This window comes from Delphinus delphis, chromosome 14 (assembly GCF_949987515.2).
Source record: "Delphinus delphis chromosome 14, mDelDel1.2, whole genome shotgun sequence".
NCBI classification, from domain to species: domain Eukaryota; kingdom Metazoa; phylum Chordata; class Mammalia; order Artiodactyla; family Delphinidae; genus Delphinus; species Delphinus delphis.
Window position 1 is genome coordinate 38,721,349 of NC_082696.1, and position 23,475 is coordinate 38,744,823.

Sequence of the window (23,475 nt, forward strand, 5' to 3'; positions counted from 1 at the left end):
TGAGCAAGTGTTCCAAAGGAAAGAAGTGATTTAACTGTTTCTCTTATCTTCTCTCAGGGCAAAAATTATAGGCCCTTGGCATCCAGTGATAATGTTCTTACCTAATTTGGGACAACTGGAAGCATACTTTTCTCAGTTCTTTATTAGCAACATAGAAAGCAAGCCAGCATAATTTTTAAATTTGGAGGCATTAAATGTCTTCCTTGTTGCAATACACAGTCTATCTTCTGAGATGAGGCACAAAGATCTTGGTATGACTCATATTAAGAATAATGGGTAACAGACAAAGTTTACAGTTTAAGTCTGTCTACTTCCTATGAAAAGGAAAAACTGTCACATGGATGTCACCTCCAAAGAAGACACATAACAGACACTAGTACGCAACATTCATTATATTTATTTTACTAAATATTATGCTTCAAAAAAACACAAACAAACCAGAAAACTTTTACTTAAAACTAGTCCAGCGAGGTGGACGGGCTGACGGCACCCACCCCCCTTCTATGTACACGGAGCTGCGACTGCCTCAGACAGCAAGCACTCAAGTACACGTTGCCTTTCCTGTTGGACATGAATGAGCTTCTCTGAACCAAGAGAGACAAATGAAGTTTTACAAGATACAGGCACTTTATGTTCCCAGTTTTATAAAGAAGTCAAGTGAAAAATACTTAATAAAAGCAACTGGAACAGAGAAAGCTTTAGGAGTTCTACCATTAGTTATAGTGACTTACACTCAATGCAAACAAGACAGCATCAACAAGTAAAACAAAGAAACAAAAAGTTTAACTGGGGTTAATGAACATACATGTAAAAAACAAATCCAATTTGCTGTAATTGGAGAAAAATGGCCATTTGAATCCAACTTAAAGATATGCCAATACTGTGATTTAACGCATCAAATCTTATGTACCTACGTAGCTGAGTAACATTTGAAAGCTTTGCAAGAGTGTGTGGTTAGTGAGAAAAGCAAAAGGTGCTTTTGATTCCACAGTATCTGATTAAACGAAACAAAGCAATTTACAAAAAAAAGTACCAAATGATACTTTAAAATAAATAGTTCATCATTTTGATGAATATATACACGTAGAGTCCACTTCCTGGGGATTTAGCTATCTAAAAGTGGCATATCACTATCCAGAGGTGCAGGAGCAAGTTCACATAAATAAAACAGTGTGGCTTCACTAGCTTCAGCTTCAGTCAATGGCTCCAGGCGAACAAGCTTACTTTGGGTTGGTTCTGGGTCCAAGCTGCTGTCCAGAAGCTCATCAACTTCTATGGGTTTATCTACAGAGGACATAACTTCTGATGATGCTGTACTCCCCTGTTCAACAGTAGAAGCAGGGTTCCCATCGAGGAATGCAAGAAGTGGAAAGGCAGTGTACTGTATAAGCTGCTTATCTATAACAAAGATAAGAAGACTGATCTTTTATCACCAGCTTATATAGAGTTCAAGCTATATGGTGGAAAAAACAGAAGCAGATGTGCATATGTGCAATCATTACCCTTACATAGCCAAACAAGAAATATCACACTTTGTGTCAGTAAATTTAAAAATGTACAAGTCAGAAAATGTACACTTTTATTCAACAATTAAGAACTGAGGGTTCTTTCAGTTCTCCTGAAGTTAAATAGGGGGGAAAAAATGACAATCTTTAAGAACTATTACCACACCAATTCAATTTCCTTTATATGCTGGAACCTTGATACGTTATGCATAGAACTGAGACTAATACAAATCTGTGTTCAATTGTTAAGCATGGCAAAACCTTCCTTGGCCCACAGTTTCTACATAGAAATCTTTATTTAAAAAAACTAATACTACATTTATACCTACCTGTTTTGGGTTTAGATTTTCTTCCCTCTTCTGAAACTGGCTGAACTACATTGCTCTTGGTTTCTAATCCTTTATTCTCGGACTAAAAGAGAAAAAATAATATAAAAATACTTGTCTCATATTTTATATGTTCCTGAAAAATAGCAAAAAATTAAAAACTGGTAAAATATAAGAATATTGGTATGTTCTCTGAAATATATAGGAAAGGGGAGCATCAGGAAAGATGAACTAGGGAGAGAAAGAGATTTGAGTAGAGGTAATGAAACTGCCTAAGAAAACTACTGCTGTCATCAGGTGGATGAAACAAAGAACCTGAACTAGGATGACACTAAGTACAAAAAGGAGGGAGCATTTCAAAAGTAGAACAGACAGAATTTGACAAGAGTAGAAGATGGTAATGAATCAAAGATGGCTAGTTTCTAATTGCTAATGAAGAGATAATTCTTTAAATAATTAAATTCATTTTAAACAGCTTTGATTTAAAACGTATTACACATTTCTTTTCACTCACAAACAGAATATTTAGCGTAACTGAACACGTTTACAGTAGCTCAGGATAACATCCTTCAAACTAGTTATCCCTATATTTGGAAGCCTCAAAGTTGAGGTGGTGTTTCTTCATTTCCTTTTTGGCTCTTTCAATTCTTTTCTGTCATTTAAATTGCTTCTTTCAACCACTGTCTTCTCTCCTTACATCTGATTGTAAGGGGATTAATCTTTAAATGTTAAGTTCTTCAGTGTTCTTTTCAACGATGTTCAAACTGAGGTGCTGAGGTTCACAATTTTTCCTGAATAGCTGTAAGTCCCAGATATCTGCACACTTGTAAACTATATATGATGTAACAAACATACTAATTCCTATAATTTCCCTGATATTCATCACAAAATTAAGCAGTACAAGTTTCCAGGCTTCATAGATAATAATGACTCCAAGACATAATAAAAACTACTTAAACTTCCACCAAAATTTACATTAAAATATTTCTCATTTAGCATTCACTATAAATAAACATTAATGAAATAATACCTTCTGTATTTTTCTACTTCCTAAAATAGGTATTTTCCAAGGATGCCACTCTTGTTATTCTAAATGCATATTAGAACCAGGATGACAAATGGGTTTCATCTCCCATACAAACTGTTGCTTATTAGTAGTGACCACTTAGACTGCTACAGTGAGGAGTATAAGGCATCCTGACTCATTAGTAAAGAGTGCTGTAATACATGTCACATAATACCTGTCATGAGCAAGGGAATGACAGCTGATGTGTCAATTATTTAAAAACAATCTAGATTCTAAAACTATGATAAAAAGAATCACTCTCCATTTTAATTTTTCTATAGAGCAATACGTAAACTTGCTGTTTAACTGCTATTTCTAAAAGCTTCTGGGAACAGGAGATGATTCAAGAATAGAGAACGACTCAATGTCTAACAATAAACAAACAGTACAGCACATTCACTAAATGAATGCATGATATGGGTTCATTCAACTTAAGGTCTCACATTCAATAATATATTTACTGAAACACAGTACTGACGTGGTCCACAGATTCTTATAATATAAACCTAGCCAAACTATAGTCCAAATGCCAAATTCAGCATCCTGACTTTACTGAAAGTAAAGTTTTACAGAAGCACAGCCATACTCATTCTTTTATGTATTGTCTACGGCTGCTTTTGCACTACAAATTGCAGTTGACTAGTTGTGACAGAGAACACCTGGCTTCATGCAAAACCAAAAATATTTAGTCTTCACAGAAAAAGTATGATAACCCCTGATATAAATCATCCAAATACTGAATGTATAATCAACCTTCTAGTTCAAAAATTCACAAATTCCTTCAACTTTAAGTTACCCAGGCTATAACTTTGAAAATGCAGAAAATGTGGTCAGGCCATCCTCACACATGACAATGGTCAGAAAAATTCCACCTCCTCACTCTAATACCTCATATTTATTTAATATGTGTTCATTTTTTACTATAAAGAACACAAATAAAAATTTTGATTCCACTAATCTAGAATTTGTACACATTTCAGGGGACCTGATTTACCTTTTTATTCAATGAAAAACAGGGATTACAGAACAATTTGGTATAAATACAAGATAAATGAAGTATATACCTACTCAAGACAATAAGCTATACAACGAAACAGAATGATTTCTAAAGGTCTGCTCTAACAACTTCACACTGTTCTTATTACTCATTAAAAACCAGTTCTAAAGAATTTGTTAACATCTGCTAATCCCAACTGCAGGTACTATACATTTAAGAAAATAAAACAATTACTTAAAAAAAAAGTCCAAAATCCGTACTTCACTGTTTCAACTCACCTTACCTACAAATAGTATAAATCCCTGTGCTTTTACTGTATACTAATAAAATGAAGGAACTTATTTTAAAATATGGGTACCCTTAAATTTTCAATAAAAAAATGCTGAGAAGTTTTTAATAGATGGAATAAGAATGTAAAATGAAGACACAGAACATGAAGAAATCATATTCTAATAATTTTTTTCAGTGATATACCTGAATATGCCAAATTTAGTCAGTTTATCTCCCAGCACATTGAGGGCTGATTTCACACTGGTACTTAACAGCACAAGGCACAGAAGAATTGGGCAATGATTCACCCCATAACCAAAAGCTAATTTTTCATCTAGAATTTTATTATCTTGATCACATTTATTAGGTAAGAATATAAAATGCTTTTTGTAACTGGGAGTGATACTGCTCTCTACTTACTAGGACTGTTTTCAAATTCTTACAGCTACGGGTCCTGAGCAACACAAATTAAAACTTACTTTTGTATTATTGATGTAATCTGTGGGATTCATCTGCACAGAACTAGTGAAAAGCTGAAAGACCAAACAAGAAAGATGATAAGTTTAAAAAATATTTTAAAAAAATTAACTGTGTGTTCAAAATTTCTATACAGCCATGTTGGGTGAAAAGATGTAGCTCCTGCACTAGGAAGTTTCCATATAGTAAAGCAAGTTTGGAAGAGAAAAGCGGAAAGAAAAACGAACAAAAGCAGAGCAAGCTAGCCCATGCATTAGCTGTTTTAAGAATTTCTATTCTATAAAGTAGTAGGGTAAATCACTTGAGACAAATAGTGGTTTTCCCCACCTCCCCTCTCCTTCATTTCCTTTATTTTTTCCTCCCGAAAAGCCTCTGGCCTTAAATGGCACCCAGGGCTGAGTCCCTTGCCCTGACAAGAGCCTTCACTGACTACCTGCTAATTATGTGATAAACTTATAGAATCTGCTCTATGACAGTGGTTCCTAAATTACACCTCAAGTAGAGCCCTCCGACCAAATGGCTTAACTCCATGTTGGTTCTTTTCACCTCACCTAGCAAGGGAAGCCATAAATGCAAAGACCACTGCCTACTGCTTACTGCACTCCTCAGACCAGCCACTTTACAAACATAACTTTTGTTTATGTCACAAGCTTCAAAGTCATCCAGTCCACAGGGATTTACTGAGCATCTAAGAAATAAATGACATCATGAAGAATACAAGATGAAGACACTATTCCTGCTCTCCAGGAGCTTACAATCTAAAAGGCAAAATAAGAATAACATCAAATAGCAACATATGATCAGATACAATCCAGTATTACAATAATAATGGATGGTGGGGCTCAAAAGTACTAAGGAGCTAAGAGAAAGGAAAACAGACACACACACACACCCCGTCTCTCAGATGAAACAAAAAGTCTTGATAAAACTATGTGACATGTAGTTCCTGGAGAATGGCTAGGACTTAGAAAGGAGAGGATGAAGGAGTACATTGTTACAGCATTAGCAACAACAGAGAGGAAGAAATGGTTGTGAGGTAAGTTCTACAAATAAGATGGTAAGTCCAAATAATGCAGAAGTCCTGAGTTGAATAGAAAGTTGTATACATAAGGTTCAAAAGGTACGGCAAGGCCAATGAATGGACAGGACATTCTGTCAGCAATAAGAGACTTGGGAGTGGCCTGAGTAATGAAATATACTGACTAAAGCATTTTAAGAGAATGAGCACACCAAATGGTTTGCAGGATAGAATGAAATGCAGAGACGCTCCTCCACCCTCTCTAAACACTGATTCCTTTCCTTAAAGTTCCACATTCATTGTGGCCCTAAAAATATCCCCAGCTCTTCTTTTCCTTTCATTAACATTTCTTCCTTTCATAACTTTTCCTCCTACTGATCCATGAAGAGGAAGAGACTCAGTTTCTTAAGAGTAGGTAACTATACATCACTGCCCATCTCTACCAGTTCAGCTTGTACTTGCCTCAGAGGCCTGACCAGATTTTGTCCCTACTGAGAGTGGCATCTGAGGAGGACCAGCAGTATAAACTCCTCACTCCTTCTTTGCCTCAATCCCTCTACCCACTGACTCAGGGATCCCTTCATGTATTCCCAGCAGACGCATGGTCTGAAGTAGGAAAATAGATCATGTATGAGGAGCTGACAGAGTTGAATTCTAAGGTCAAGTCTCTCCTACTGATTCCACACTGGGTCACTTGTACTGAACTCTGCAGCAAGAACCCATGAGCTTCTCAGCATACTTATTACTCACACACGTTCTTACCATCTTTGCCATCTCAGAGAATAAGGCAACCTATGGGTAGATTTTTTATGACAATACCCCAAAATTCAAGGATGAAATAAACAATGAAGGTCTTAGATGAGAGGCAACAGTGAAAATATTGGGTTGGCCCAGAAGTTCGTTTGGTTTTTCTGTAAGATGGCTCTAGTAGCACTTAGTTGTCTTTAACTTCATTTGAAACAATCTTGCTAGACTGTATTGTGACAGCTGTCATATCAGCGTGCATTTAAAAAAAAAATTAAAATTGGTGAATTCTCATGTAGTCATTTTAATATTGAAGATGGAAGAAAAAAAAGCAACATTTTCAGCATATTATGCTTCCCTATTTCAAGAAAGGTAAAAACGCAACTGAAATGCACAAAAAGATTTGTGCAGTGTATGGAGAAGGTGCTGTGACTGACTGAACGTGTCAAAGGTAGTTTGCAAAGTTTCGTGCTGGAGATTTCTTGCTGGACGATGTTCCACGGTTGGGTAGACCAGTTGACGTTGATAGCGATCAAATCGAGACATTAATTAGAACAAGCAACATTACACCACGTGGCAGATAGCTGACATATTCAAAATATTCAAATTGAGCATTGAAAGTCACTATGAAGTTTGTTATGTTAATATGTATGTTAATCGCTTAGAAGTTTGGGTTCCACATATGTTAAGTGAAAAAACCTTCTCGAACATATTTCTACATGCGATTCTCTACTTAAATGTAAAGAAAACATTCCTTTTTCAAACAAATTGTGATGAAAAGTGGATACCATACAATAATGAAAAGTGGATACTGTACAATAATGTGGAACAGAAGAGATCATGCAGCAAGTGAAATGAACCACCACCAACCACACCAAAGGCCTGTCTTCATCCAAAGGTGATGTTGTGTATATAGTGGGATTGGGAGTCCTCTGTTATGAGCTCCTTCTGGAAAACCAAACGATTAATTCCAACAAGTACTGCTCCCAATCAGACCAACTGAAAGCAGCACTTGACGAAAAGCATCCAGAATTAGTCAACAGAAAATTCATAATCTTTCCATCAGGATAACGCAAGACTACATGTTTCTTTGATATCCAGGCAAAAACTGTTACAGCTTGGCTGGGAAGTTCGGATTCATCAGCCATATTCCAGATATTGTACCTTCAGATTTCCATTTACTTCGATCTTTACAGAATTCTCTTAATGGAAAAATATTCAATTCCCTGGAAGACTGTAAAAGGCACCTGGAATAGTTCTTTGCTCAAAAAGATAAGAAGTTTTGGGAAGATGGAATTATGAAGGTGTATGAAAAATGGCAGAAGGTAGTGGAACAAAATGGTGAATACATTGTTCAATAAAGTTCTTGGTGAAAATGAAAAATTGTCTTATTTTTACTTAAAAGCCGAAGGCACTTTCTGGCCAACCCAAAAGAAAGTAGGGATGGTTTGTGAATGTTATTTTGGAAAATACACAGGCTTGGTGAACAAGGAGATAAAGAAACCAAGATTACTGTGATTACTATCCTGTGTGGGTAACAGAAGACTGATACCACTACAGAAAATAAAGCTTAAAAAGGTAGTTAGTTTAGAAAATAAACAAAGGTTTGGTGTTAAAAACAAATAATTTAAGGCAAGATCTAACTGATGATCCCAAAGGCATGGAATTAGAATTCAAGCAAAGGTTGATATTAAGAGCTGATATTAAGAGCTGGAGATATACATTTGAGAGCAATCCTACAAGCTAAAATCCCTCCAGAGAGGCAGGATAGAAAAAAGAAGAGAGGTAGGAAAAAACAGGATAAAAGACTGGGTACCTTGGGGAATATCCACAAGTAGAAGACAGCAAGAAAAAGAAAAGCTCTTAGAGGAAACAGAATGGTTAGGGAGATAGGAAGAGAACAAAGAGGTCCAGTGCCTTTAAAATCAACAGGAAAAGTTCTACAGTAGAAAATCAATAGTGTTAAACAGTAATAGTGTTAATTACTTATAATCCTTACAAAAGCCCTTCATGTCAGGCATCAGCCATATTTAACAGATGGGGAAACTGAGCAAGAGAGGTTAACTTTCCCAAGGTTAATAACTTAGCTAGTAAGTAACATGAGCCAAAAATGGAACCCAAATCTGTCTGATTCAAAACAAACCTTCTTCCACTAGCCCAGTGGCCTAATTTGAAGAAAAAAAAGCTGCAGGCTACTTACAGTGGATATACCAAGACAGCACAGGCTTTGAGTAAATAAGCAAGACAATCCAGGGTTTCAAAGGAAATATAGAGTGAAAAAAAAAGTAACGAATACAGCCACTCATTTCTACAGTTTTGTAGTAAAAGGATTGGAGAAGCAGAATGGTAAATGAGCAGAGCAACACATCAAAATGGAGATGATCTGTACCCACTGAAGGCAGTTGGAAAAGATCAAGGATAGAGAGAGAAAAACAGAGAAGCGGGGGGCAGGTGTACAAACTGGTTTTAAAAAGGAAGTACTTCCTCTAAGAAGAAAGGATATGAGATTCCACAGCTGATGAGAGTATCAGGGCATGGTGAATTATGCTCTGTGAATAGGGAAGTGTTGGCTGGATAAGGTCGTGAGGACAAAAGAACGTGATAACTGTTCCAAAGTTAAATTAAAATGACCTACTTGAAGACTGTGAGGATTTGTAGAGTCAGAATTACAGGATTTTATTTCCTTCTTAGTGATCTAAGGGAGAGATATTCTAAAAGGTCTCTGGATTCAGATTGGGGACAAAGACTGATAGAATCAAGAAGGGCTGTCAAGTTACTGTTAAACAAGTCCAAATAGGTCATTAACATGGATGTTGAATTCAGTTAAGAGAATAACATGGAAAGGAAATCTTCAAAGAAGGTGAAATCCATCCTGTGAGGCACTGATGATTTAGGAAAAATAAGTCATGTGACACTGACAAACTGTAGAATCCTCTGATGTGAGAGAAGCTGTATTTTAAGGAAAAAAATGCAAAACAAAGAACAACAAAACTTTTCAAGTAAAAGAACACAACAGGGGCTTCCCTGGTGGCGCAGTGGTTGAGAGTCCGCCTGCCAATGCAGGGGACACGGGTTCATGCCCTGGTCCGGGAAGATCCCACATGCCGCGGAGCGGCTGGGCCCGTGAGCCATGGCCGCTGAGCCTGCGCATCCAGAGCCTGTGCTCCGCAACGGGAGAGGTCACAACAGTGAGAGGCCCGCGTACCGCAAAAAAAAAAAATAACACAACAGAAAATGTTCACAACAGGAAATGGAAATAGGGGAAAGAACAAGATTCATCTGGATGAAACCAGGCCACATAGAAAGCTTTAGGTAAGAGAGAGAGGAGTGGTAGGAACAAGAGAAAAGAGAGCAAGGTTAGTACCAGAAATGATAGACAAGGATTCAAAGTCCAGACAACATAGGAATCAAGTTCATATAGGTGGTGGTGAGGACTGGAATAGGGGAATCTTAGGACTCAATCCAAAAAATTTTTAAATATAATAACATATAATACATTTGACTGAAAAACATTAATTCCCAAAGTATTAAGAAGTGCTTCCATGCTGTTTCCTGGCTAATTATTTACACTATTTGCACTGATTTCTATTCAATGACAATTTACTCTAGAGCAAAACATAACACAGCAACAAGTCCAGACAAGACCTGGATTTAATAGTACTGTTGAACAGAGTTGATATGTTGTTACACAGGGATTAACTGAACTTCTACTCAGAGACAAATAGTGATCTCCCTCCTTCACTTTCCTGAACCCATCTGTTCATTCTAATAAACAAAACCATTCATTTAAAAAAATAAACTGCAAAAACAGTGTAGAATTCAAGAATATGATGCACTGATTTATAAATACTATACATAAATACACAAACTGCCGGTACAACAAAGAATATTCAAAGTACCTACTTCGACCAGGAGATCTGGGTCTATGCTAAACTGTCTTCCTGACAGCATGGCTTGGAAGTCCTCTAAACTGCAATCAATACTGTCAAGATAATCCAACAGCTCAACCCTAAGGAAAAAAGATTTTAAAAAAATCAAATATTAGGTTTCCTTGCTTTTATGTTTAAAATCACACTGCAGTCTAGCTAGGCAAAATATTCCTAGCAATTGCTGAATCCTTACCAATTCTTAACCTTAAGAGATCCTATTCACTATTTAGGATTCAAAAAAACTTGGTTAATTGAGAACCCACAGCCTTTATACAAAACTTTAGTATTTAAAGAAAAAAGGTTCTGCAATAACCCAGTCTGATTTATCTTTTTCCTCTATACTATAAATTATAAAATGTTTAACCTCTTTACTACTGGTTATATTGCTACTAACTTCTAGTTTTCCTTTGCTATAAAATAAGTTCCTTCATAGAGATTGTATTATTCCACAGTCCTGATAAAAACACAAATACACACAATCATACACACTTTTTTAAGACATTCAAAACCAAGTATTTCATTACAGAAATCTGAGGAATTGACAAGAAGATCCCAAGACTGCTCTTGGGATAATTAAATCTTTCTCAAAATACCATCTGCAGAGCTCAGCACTAACCAGAACAGAAAGGTTGACTACATAGGTTCATAACCCGAAAGGAAAATCATTCAAAGAGAAAAAGAACATGTGAAGTAAACAAAGAAAGCAAATAAACTTAGACAACCTTTAGATGAGACTCACTTTCCCAAAAGATTGATGTTATCATTTAAAATGGAATCCATCATGGTCACAGGATCTTCTGTGGTCAGACTAGATGAGCCATTTAGCTGGACGGCACTAGACATGAGAGGGCTGGTGCCATCACTGCCTGAACTTAGGGATTCTCTGGCTGGTTCACTCTGATCTCCACTCTGAATGACAGGTGCATATTCATCTTCATTGTCATCTTCAACAATGACAATATCAGGGTACTGGCTACAGCTAGATCAGCAATATGAGAAATAACCAATTACATTCTCAGACTAATTCAATAAATTCACCCTATCCAGTCACTCTCCATGGAAACTCTCTCCCCAAACCACCTGTCAAAAGGCTTTTCTTGGGTGTGTAGTTTAATGAAAATATTGATACTTCATATAATATAAGACCACAAAGAATCAATTAAAGGTCTTTAACTCCAAACTTTAAAAATAAGAATGAATTCTCATTACTTTTTGCTGGGAGTCTTTTCGCTGGAGGGAGGGGGGTTATGTGCTTGAATAATTTGGCTTAATTTTTCAGTTCAATAATTAAAATATGAGTCAGATATTAGTTTATCAAAGAATAAAGTAGTTTTAAATTTAGATCTCTGATAAAAAAAAGAGTAATATTTTCAAAAATTGTATTTCACAATCTCCTTACTTGGAGGGATCAGATATAACATCCTCATTAGTTTCTGGAATAACTGGGATATTTTCTTCATCTGCATTATCATCAGTAACGTCATAAATAATGATATCATCTGAAATCCGCTCCCTTGGCTTTAAACCTTCAGTCCTACTGTGTGGAACCTAAAAAATCAGGTAGAAAATATATCAAAAAACTGAAATTATTTTGACTACTAAACAACATACCATTTAAAAAATGTTAACTGGGCACTGAGATACGATGGTAAGCAAAACAGATATGTTTTCTGCCCTTATGGGACTTATACACTAAATTGGTATTAGAAGTACCAATTTACAGAGGTATGAGATGTATTATCTGCATGCTACTTAACTATTTCTTTTACTGTAAGGGACATTAAAGATGACATGCCTCAGAATGTTTCTATGAAAAGATCTTCAAATTTTAAAGATTTTTTATACCCAAAGAGTAAAAAAGTCTTAGGACTTCATCAGAAATCTCGAACATAACCAGATGGCCACTGGGCTGATGGGGGTTATTTCATCTCAAGCTACTCTGTTTGACGCCATGTTTTATTCTTACTCATTAAATGGTTTCTTTAAAAGGGGGAAAAAAACACTTCAACTATTCCACAGCTAAATGTCAGTCTGGCATTTTAGCAATTATTATTTTTTTAAATTCAGCTACAGCTATATTCAGACCATGGCTACACTAATAAAAAAACATTCAATTCTCCAAAGCAAACTAAAGTCATTATTATAATAGAAAATTCTATCAATTTCAACTCTAGATAATATAGAGGCAAAAGATGCAAATCAAGTTAAATTAAGAAATCTTCACCCATTTACATGAGTCTTCAATCCTAAAAACAGGTATGCCTGATAATTTAAATAGTGGGAAGAGGAACCAGATGTCAGGTTAACTCTGACTTGCCTGAGAACAAAAATCTCAATACTTTAATAATAAATCTAAAGCAGTATTTAGAATTCTAAGATTTGAAAGTAACAATGATAATCAGATATTAAAAGAAGTCTGGACTCAACTAATTGCCACTGCGTATAAGTTTGACAATTTACCCAGAGAGCTTGTGAAAAAATGAAGGTAAACAAAAATATTTTTTTGAAATTGCTACAGTAAAAGAGTCTAGGTCTGTACACATTTATAATAAAAGTTGGAAACAACTTAAAATAACCAACGGACAAGTGCATAATTACATTATCATAATATTCAATTAATCTCATATAGTAGTTAAGATCAACTAAATCTCTATGTTTAATAAATCTCAAAAGCAAGACCAAGTGAAAGAGGCCACACTGCAAAATGATATGTACAAAATAATATCATTTATATAAAGCTTAGACATATGCAAAATAATACCAAATATTGTTCATGGATTCACACATCAATCGGCCATGGGAATGACACATACTACTTCAAGATAGTGATTTATCTCTGGGTGACAGGGGAGACTGGAGAGGGAGAGAAAAATGAACTTGGGAACAGGTAACTGAGACAACTGTATCTGTAATAGTTTATCTCTTAAAATAATCTAGAGCAAATGATAAAAAATGTCATGATTTAAAAGCTGGAGGATGAACAGTTAGATTATTCACTAAACTTTTTCAAATGCATGACATACTGCTGTAATAAAATTTAGTTTGAGATAATAAATATAAAACAGAATTTTAAAAATTACTTTATGATGGTGATTATCAGCTGGTTCTTTCACTATGTGCTGAAACAAATTCTTCTTTTGAGCTCCATTAGTGTTTAGAAGTAGAGGTCTGAAAATCAGAAGATATACATGAAGTTCAGTGAGCAAACATACATGGAGTTTAAATTGCTTCTAATAATTTAGCCACATATAAACACACTCATTTTAATAATGAATAAAAAATTTCAGTACACAAGAAACTCTTAAAAACGATTACCTCTTTGGAGGGGTATGGGGGATAGTGTATCCACGGCTTTTACTTCTCCATTCTTCTGTGTTATCTTTGTTATAATAAACACTATAAATTACTCTCCCCAAATATACTTCATTGCTGACTGAACTACATAACTCTTTATGGTTCTTACATAGTAAAAAGTAGGTAATATCGCAAAGACTCAATGGAAGTAGAGTTAATTCTACAGCATAAGCTGTAAGTATAACCAAGCTCTGCTAAAATCCTTTGCCTTACAAGATAATCTTTTTCTCCTTCTACCTATTCCTTTGTCCACTGTTTTCCTTATGTTTTAATTGTGACAAAGGTAGTTACTGACATTTATGGGTATCACAACCCATGGTCAATGTACAGGTTTTTAAAGACCCTTGTGAGTGGATTAAACATGAGATATCAAGTAAAAACTTTTTATGCTTTTTTCAGCATGTATCCTCTCTTTAAGAGTTTCTCTCACTGAGGACTAATGCTACAATAATTTGCTAATGTGAATGAAAGATGAACTCTTTATAAACCGTATGTATGTAAAACGACCATTTAGCCTATTCTAATCTTTCAAAAACAGCAAGATGACAATAGTAGGAAACACCACCACTCTTGAAATGTTAGAAGTATAATTTAACAAGGGAGGACTGTTCATCTGGGACAACACGCATACACTCAGCAAATGTAAACCATTCATGATTAAATTCTAACGTTTGGTTGTCTATAGATAGGTCAAAATGTATTATCATAAAATCTTACCTTTTACGTTTTAAACTCACAAGTTGGTTATTCTGAACCAATGTAACAATAAACTGGACAATCTAAAAGGAAAATATAAATAAGAAATATTCCATCATAGATTCTTAATTCTTTAGTCTATATTACAAGTCTTATAAAATTAATGCAGGTACTGTATGTCCTCTATTCTAAGTCACATAGTTTCTCACATATTAACATTTTAAATTTGGATGCATCTTACAATGATATTTAAAGAAATGTACCAGCATCCAGGCAGAAGAACAACCTGTGATAAAGTTGCTGCTACCTAAGATATAGAGGTACCTAGGACATCCATCTACCCATCTATCTATCTATATATCTAGCTTCCTACCCACCCATCCACCTATTTATCTATCAAATATTCAGTTCAATTATTTGTCTTGATAAGTACCAAGCATGCCTGGATACAGATCCCTATTTTTACTTAAAATTCTTTCAAGAAGATTATGACGCAGAAAAGAAAACTGATGTTTGACAGATATTTTTCTTATACCAGGTAATACAATTAGAGGCAAAAGAAACTGCCAACTCTCTCAGAATAGATCTTACTATTTTCAAGTTAGAAAAAGTTTATTGGCTAACTCTAGAAAAATTATTATTGAGACACTGAACATCTGTCAAAGCTTCCTGATGACAATCGCGGGAAGCTGATTTAATCTTCAGAGTCTGATTAAATTTAGAAAAAGACTATTAAACAGATCAAGACATGCAAACAATCCTTCATATTTTATGATAGTGTTTCTTAAAGTGTGGTCCATGGACCAGCAGCACTGGCCTAGGAGCTTTTTAAATATGCAAATTCTCTGCCTCACTCCAGAATTGCTGAATCTTAAATTCTGAGGATGAGGTCTAGCAACATGTGTTGTTTAGCAAGACCTCCAGGTGATACTGATATGAATGTGAGAACTGGTTTAGGGTATGTCTTGAAATTATACTGCCTAAAGGAGTTAAAAAAGTAAACTATTAAAAGCAGTATAGGGGCTTCCCTGGTGGCGCAGTGATTAAGAATACGCCTGCCAATGCAGGGGACACGGGTTCGAGCCCTGGTCCAGGAAGATCCCACATGCCACGGAGCAACAAAGCCCGTGCGCTGCAACTACCGAGCCTGCGTTCTAGAGCCCACGAGCCACAACTACTGAGCCCACATGCCACAATTACTGAAGCCTGCGTGCCTAGAGCCCGTGCTCCACAACAAGAGAAGCCACCGCAATGAGAAGCCTGAGCATCACAACAAAGAGTGGCCCCCGCTCGCCACAACTAGAGAAAGCCCGCGTGCAGCAACGAAGACCCAAGGCAGCCAAAGATATATAAATATTTTTTTAAAAATTTATTTTAAAAAAAAGCAGCAGTATATCACTGAGATGTTATGAATAAAGGCCAAGTGACTGATGACTATTTAGACTCTGCAGAAGAGTTCCTTGTACAAGCTTTATGAAATATAATTACACAATTAAAATAGAGAATTGTCCATTGAAAATACACACCGTATAGCTTTAATTTTGTAATTCTCCCCCAAACGAGGCTACTAAATGGTTTGCCTTACAATCAGTATTAACTTTGCCATGGAGAAAAATATAGACATTTTAGTTGAAGAGTTAGCATTAGAGTCTATGAAGAGGAGGTTAGCCACTAAATTGCTTATTCAAAAGAAAATGCTGACACCTGATGAAAAGACAACATTTAACCTTAAAGATATCTATGAAATAGTCCAATTACTTTTGTTAATTTATAAAAAAGTGTTAGGGAAAATTCTTAAAACATTAGTTGGCTGAATTTACAAGAACATGAATCTCTGGCTAAATTTCTCCTGAAATTTGCTGTGTATTTCAGTTCTCTTCTGACACTTTGGCATTATGTTGTAGAGTTCGTTTCCTGAAGGAGAAGATGAGGCATTTAACATTTACATCATTGGACTTCTTTAGCTGACAAGTTCTATAAAGACACCTCCCATATATTATTCCAATTAATCCAAGGCCAAACAGTAAATGGCAGAATTAGAAACAAATTCCAGGAATAGAGAAAATATTATCACCTGTCATCATGAATTATGTAAACTCCCTAACCCCACTAAAACACATAGATTCAAACTCAAATTTGAGCAGAAAGAATGTTAGATTTCATGAAAAACTGAAATGTTAAATAAGTATTTTATCAACTATCCTTGCTTTCAAAAAAAAAAAAAACCCAACAAATTATGGAGTATTGTGAGTTGATATTTAACCAAAACATTGTTTTCTGAAAAAGATTAACAGATTTTAAAAATAAAGCACAGGTTAAGGTACACCTATCATTTAAAATCAGGTATTCTTAAACAGGGCTTCAAGTTGGAATCAAATATGAAAGTTTTAAAAATACATGTACTTGGACTAAACACTTAAAGTTGAATCCTACATTCAACCTTCACTTGCATACTTATTTTTAAAAATCAGTATACCTATTTTGACTATGGGCCAAAGGGTACAGCTACCATTCATCTCTGTGTTCTAACCCTGCTCCACTACACCCATATCCTTTCAGTCATAACACTATTTTTAGCTAACGGCCTCTGACTAGGAACAAACTGAAGCTCTCCCACCCTCCCTCCCCTGATAAAACCTGTTGCTTAAACTTAGTCCAGTTTACTCATGAGCAAAAAATAGCTGCCTTAATTACTTTTATGTTTCACCTCTTATTAACATATGAAAGCTGATATGAGAAGATTAAATCACAAGGACACAATTGCAGCAGAGATTTTCTGTTCTCCCAGTAATTTTCAGCTCATATACTAAAATCTAGGATTTATTTTACAACACTACATTAACTGCTTTTCTGCACATACGAATAGTGGCATACACTTATAACTCATTTTTTGAACACATAATTTGATCGACCGATTTGAAAATATTAGTCATTTATCTTCCAAGACCATATCTATGCCTTTTAGAATAAAAAATAGTAAGACAAAAAACAAAAAAAATCCCACACAGTAAAGCTATGTCTTTTACATAAAATATTAAGAAATTGGTAGTATATTGATTATACTCCTAAGAATTAAGTATAATAAAGTTGTTATATCAGGCAAAAAAATTTTACTAAAAGCTAATGAAACATTATCTGGAAGTATGGAATGACTACATTTAGTAATAATAAGAAATTTTTTTTATTACAAAGAATATGTAACACTTGGCTTAATTTGTTTGATTTCATAGTTTTACTTCTGTGTACCCAATACATAAGAAACTAAGATCAATCACTGACTACTCAATAGAGATTTCTGGGGGGGGGTCACAAATGGTACTCATTAAACAAATGCAGATTACAGTCACAGAGAAAAAAGCTTACCTTTCGAATAACTTGTTGCTGTTGTGCATGTTTTGCTCGTAATTCTGACACCTCCTTCCAAAGGGACTCATTCTCACTATGTTATCATTTATGAAAAATAAAAATAAAAAAATTCAGTCAGATAAGCCAGACCTCAATATCTTTAATTAAGAACACCAGACGTGAACTAGTTTTTACTATATATCTTTATGAGACTAGGAAAACTTTGGTTCAATTACACAGAATGGCAACTAACCTTGACACAACTCCAGAATCCTTCCTTCATAACTGTAGTATCTTCTACTCATGGCAATGTATGCATGAAAACTTAAGATTTATGCTTACATCCATACATAGTAGGCCATTTACTCCTCTGACAATCTGCTTCATTACTTCCTGTTTAAAAAATAACCTAACTTTTCAACTATGGCTACCATGTGAATTCAGGACTTGTGCTTAGGAAACAATTCTTAAAGGGGAAATGACATTTACCCAACACTTGCTATGCCAGGCACTATTCTAAACATTTTATGTGTATTACTTAAACTTCTCTAAAATCTGTCAAGAAAGGAATTATCTCTATTTTATAGATGAGGAGACTGAGACTCAGAGAATTGAGAAGACTTACCCAAGATCACACAGACAATTTGTTAAGTATTGATGTCGAGCTGAAGTCTGTAAGACTCTAAAACTGTCTAAAGATCTGTCTCAAACACACGCATATAAATGTTTGGTTTTTTTAAAGCATATTAAAAGATGTGTTTTTTTAAAAGCATATCTAAATACATGACAAACCAATTATATGCCCAGCAGTAATAGTTTTTTTTCCTTCATTCACCATCTTCCATTGAAATTGCAGTTATTAAATGTTAGCAGCAATGATAATTTTGAGAAGGCCTGAAAGATTAATTCCTCTATTAAATGCTCTAATTTTTGCTCTTTTGTTAATTTACACAAAAGCCATCTTCCTCAATCCAAACTATTACAAAAGGGACTGAATTTAAATATAGAGGGCACAGAAAATAAGATTTTGATACTTAATAACTACTGTACTTTTTCTGACTCAGAAATATAAAGATACCGTCATCTGCCTACTAAAGGTAAGTAGGAGAATGGTTACCACTAAGACTTACAGGAGGAATTTGAGATCCCACTCCTTAAAAGCTAAATCTGAGATTCAAGGAACTGGGTCAAAGGGCACTTCAACAGACACAAGATACATAGAGTAAACCAACATACGTGCTTAAATAAAACATGCAAAACTAGCAAGCTTCAAATTAAGGCTTATTAAAAAAGGGAATCAAAGTCCAAGGTTACTCTCAATGAAGATACTTGAGTTAAGAATAGCTAAACTAACGTCCCACAATTGAAATGGGACAGACAATACATAAAATAAATACTCTTAAGACCTTGGTGCCTATTTACTATAAGAGAATTCCAACTACTTACTAAGAAGAGAAATATAGGTCTACTCTATACACAAGTTGTTACTGTGGCATTAGGATAATGGTGCCAAAAATTGTAGTAAAACAAAATACAGCACTTTTCTGTAGATAAAAGGTTTGAATATCACTTTCCCAAGTCTATGTAAAGTAAGTATCAAGTAGGACAAGTCTCTAGTGTCCTTTTTTCCCTATTTTTTGTGTCCTATTTTTTCCTAAAAGATAGGCCACATAGAAAATGTCCTAAGAAACTTCTATAAAAGAAAGGATAGGTAGCGTATGCTGTATTTTTTTTTAAGATTTTTTTATGTGGACTAATTTTGAAGCCTTTATTGAATCTGTTACAATATTCCTTCTGTTTTTTTATGTTTTTTGGCCGCGAGGCATGTGCAATCTTAGCTCCCCAACCAGGGATCAAACCCACACCCCTGGCATTGGAAGGTGAAGTCTTAACCACTGGGTCCACTGGGTCCAGAGAAGTCCCTGTAGTATGGCTTTTGGTCCTCATATGTGTGTAAACATATGAAATTCAACCTAAGTAGAATCATAGTTTCCTACACCAACTTAATGATCTATTATTTCATCAGTAACACTTGTGCATCAAATTGTTTTGACTGACCAGGTTTATATATTCTTTCAACACCATCATGAAAATACAATATTGGGGTAAAGTTTATGGCTACAAATAAAAAATAAAGGGAATCAATACTTAAGAAAAAGGCTTTTGATCTTGGCTTCAACAATGTAATCTAGGTACTTAAAGCACTAACCTCCAAACCTCAACACACACATACACACCAACCCCCATATTAGGATTATATTTGGAAATAATACTTTACCTTTTTAATTCAGAAAGCCTGGACTCAATAGTTTCTTGTTTTATTTGAACCTTCTGAGCACTACTTATAATTTTTGTTAAATCTTCCTGACGAATTTTATTTTCTTCTGGTTTTGCAGATGAAACCTTTCAAAAAGTAAATGTAGGAAATTAAACAAATACTAAACACCATGATTATAATTCAAAACTTCCCTGTTATAAGACGTTTTTGTAGCCTGTCCAGGAAGTGAGATTTAGTTCCAAAAGCCCAGGAAAAGAATAGACTTCATAGCTCAAAGAGAGGATAAGGAATAATCAGTTTATTTATTTTTAATGTGGAAAAGTTTCCATAAGCAGGAGCAACTTAAGGGCTTTTTTTTTTGTTTTCATTTTCTTCTGTCAAATTCCCAGTAATTTCCCCAAGCCTATTTATTATTGCATTCCACTTTTAATTAAATTTATGCAGAATAGTTGCACACTAAGACCATGTTCTTTCATGGTCCACTACCCTTTTACCGCCCCCCACCCCACCTTGTGAATTTACTCAAAATATCTTATTTCAGCAAAACATATCATCCATTCAAAAATGTATTATTTAAATTCCTACTATATATAAGGGACTTATTCTGAGCACTAGATATTCAGCAGTGAACTAAAGAAAAACGCCCTCCAGACAGCTGACTTTCTAGTAGGAACTTATGATTTTAAGTTAAATTATAAGGAGTGAGCCATCACCATATAGATGACTCCTTATCCTAAGTCAGAATGTAAACATTTCCATTCCTCTAAAAAGTGTTTAAAGACTGAGCCCTCCATACAGTTGAGCGCAGAGGAAAAAAAAAATAAAGGGCAAAATAATTAAAGCTTCATTAGTCTAAGTTGTCCCAACAAGAAAACCTGTGTATTTCAGTACCTTCTTAATGTCAACAAATGAAATATGTCTTGGCCAAGTATACTACATGTTAACGCCCTAATTAAATCATGTTAACAATAGCTCACCTTCCTTTTAATGTTCTCCAACAAGTCATCCTGGCCTTGTTTGAAGTAAGGATGCTGAAATTCAACAGGACCATCTCGTTCTTGCTTCACAATTCCAGAGTCAATATGTACTACTTTACGAAAACCATCTGAAAAAGATTCAAAATTCAGATTTTGAATAAAATTTTAAATAGACAAAAGTAAAAACTTAAAAAATTAATGGTGTTTCTATGGAATATATTTTCCTTTATCATCCTAATGGTGGAAAAGGTTTAATCAGTGACTGATGACAGTACTCCAATTAAACTGCTATCCATACTCACACATATTCAGTTGCCTTACAAAACTTGCCATGTTGTTGTGCTTGAAATATTTGGGAAGAATTTCTTTTGCAAATCTTTGTTCATCCAAAACCAGAAAGCTTTGGCCATTCTGAAAAAAATTGAAAACGTCAATTAGTTAAGATCCTCTGAAATTAGGTGATACATATGAACCTCAAAACTTGGCAGTCCTTCCATGACACCTTCAGACCATCATTTTATTCCTGTTAATAGCAGCAAAAACAAACTGCAATTAAGCTACAAATTTCAATTAAGCTCCAAACTGCAATTAAACTTTTTGATGTCAATCTCAAAAGTTTAGGAGTATGTATCAAACCAAAAGCTGCATCAAACTTTATAGTTAAATATTAGAAAGATTTCCATTCTTCTAATCAAAAACTAATAAAATACAGTATGTAGCTAGTATAATTACTTAACAATGTTTTAAAGCCAATGCAATTAAGACAAAAATAAGATAAAATTTGAAAGAAAGTCATATTTTATCAATAAACATAATTATATATTTGTACAATCAACTGAAAAACCACAAGAGAATTCAGTAAGATATCTAGCTACTAATTGACACACTAATAACGAAAGGTCAGAAAGAAAAATTTTTTAAAAATCCCATTTACCACTGCAACAAAAAGAATAAAATACATAGGAATAAACCTACCTAAGGAGACAAAAGACCTGTACTCTGAAAACTGTAAGACATAGATGAAGGAAATCAAAGATGACACAGATGAAAAGATATAACATATTCTTGAATTGGAAGAATCAATATTGTCAAAATGACTGTACTACGCAAGGCAATCTACAGATTCAATGCAATCCCTATCAAATTACCAATGGCGTTATTCACAGAACTAGAACAAAAAAAATCTTCAAATCTGTATGGAGACACAAAAGACCCTGAAAAACCAAAGCAATCTTGAGAAAGAAAAAATGAAGCTGGAGGAATCAGGCTCCCTGATTTCAGACTATACTACCAAGCTACAGTCATCAAAATGGTATGGTACTGGCAAAATAACAGAAATATAGATCAATGGGACAGGATAGAAAAGCCCAGAAATAAACCCATGCACCTATGGTCAATTAATCTACAACATAGGAAACAAGACTATACAATACAGGACAGTCTCTTCAATAAATGGTGCTGGGAAAACTGGACAGCTACATGTAAAAAAATGAAATTAGTATACTCTTTAAAACCGTACATAAGAATAAACTCAAAATGGATTAAAGACCTAAATGTAAGACCAGATACTATAAAACTCTTAGAGAAAACATAGGCAAAACACTTGACATAAATCACAACAATATCTTTTTTAAGCCACCTCCTAGAGTAATGGAAATAAAACCAAAAATAAACAAGTGGGACCTAATTAAACTCCTCTGCACAGCAAAGAAAACCACAGACAAAACAAAAAGACAAACCAAAGAATGGGAGAAAACATTTGCAAAGATGCGACTGACAAGGGATTAGTCTCCAAAATTTACAAACAGCTCATGCAGCTCAATATCAAAAAAACAAACAACCCGATCAAAAAATGGGCAGATGACCTAAATATAGACATTTCTCCAAAGAAGACATACAGATGGCCAAGTGGCACAAGAAAAGATGCTCTACATCTCTAATTATTAGAGAAAGGCAAATCAAAACTACAATGAGATACCACCTCACACCAGTCAGAATGACGATCATCAAAAATCCTACAAACAGTAAATGCTGGAGAGAGTGTGGAGCAAAAGGAAGCCTCCTACACTGTTGGTGGGAATGTAAATTGGTTCATGCACTATGGGAAACAGTATGAAGGTTCCCTAAAAAAACTAAAAATAGAGCTACAATATGATCCAGCAATCCCACTCCTGGGTATATATCCAGAAGAAAACATGGTTTGAAAGGATTACATGCACCCCAATGTTCACTGCAGCACTGTTTACAATAGCCAAGACATGGAAGCAACCTAAATGTCCATCGACAGATGAATGGATAAATAAGATGTGGTACATATATCCAATGGAATATTACTCAGCCATCAAAAGAATGAAATAACGCCATTTGCAGCAACATGGATGGACCCTGAGGTTATTATACTAAGTAAACTAAGTCAGACAAATATCATACAATATTGCTTATATGCAAAATCCAAAAAAATATACAAATGAACTTATTTTCAAAACAGAAACA

General features: G+C 34.8%; 1 protein-coding gene across 3 annotated transcripts in view; it reads right to left on the reverse strand.

Annotated features, from left to right (window-relative positions):
- Positions 1-23,475, reverse strand: part of HSF2 (heat shock transcription factor 2) — a 122,207-nt gene that overhangs the window by 85,178 nt on the left and 13,554 nt on the right. The window contains exons 2-13 of one of the 3 annotated variants that reach the window (XM_060030022.1): positions 21,285-21,393; positions 20,983-21,110; positions 20,006-20,130; positions 17,746-17,821; positions 14,404-14,465; positions 13,413-13,500; positions 11,732-11,880; positions 11,072-11,311; positions 10,307-10,412; positions 4,644-4,697; positions 1,835-1,916; positions 378-1,398 (exon numbers count right to left, since the gene is read on the reverse strand). In XM_060030022.1, the coding sequence (XP_059886005.1) occupies positions 1,106-1,398; positions 1,835-1,916; positions 4,644-4,697; positions 10,307-10,412; positions 11,072-11,311; positions 11,732-11,880; positions 13,413-13,500; positions 14,404-14,465; positions 17,746-17,821; positions 20,006-20,130; positions 20,983-21,110; positions 21,285-21,393 (1,512 nt within the window). In that variant the 3' untranslated portion in view covers positions 378-1,105. Of the gene's footprint in view, positions 1-377; positions 1,399-1,834; positions 1,917-4,643; positions 4,698-10,306; positions 10,413-11,071; positions 11,312-11,731; positions 11,881-13,412; positions 13,501-14,403; positions 14,466-17,745; positions 17,822-20,005; positions 20,131-20,982; positions 21,111-21,284; positions 21,394-23,475 lie in introns of those variants that run through there. The other 2 variants (XM_060030023.1, XM_060030024.1) reach the window with 2 other exon arrangements.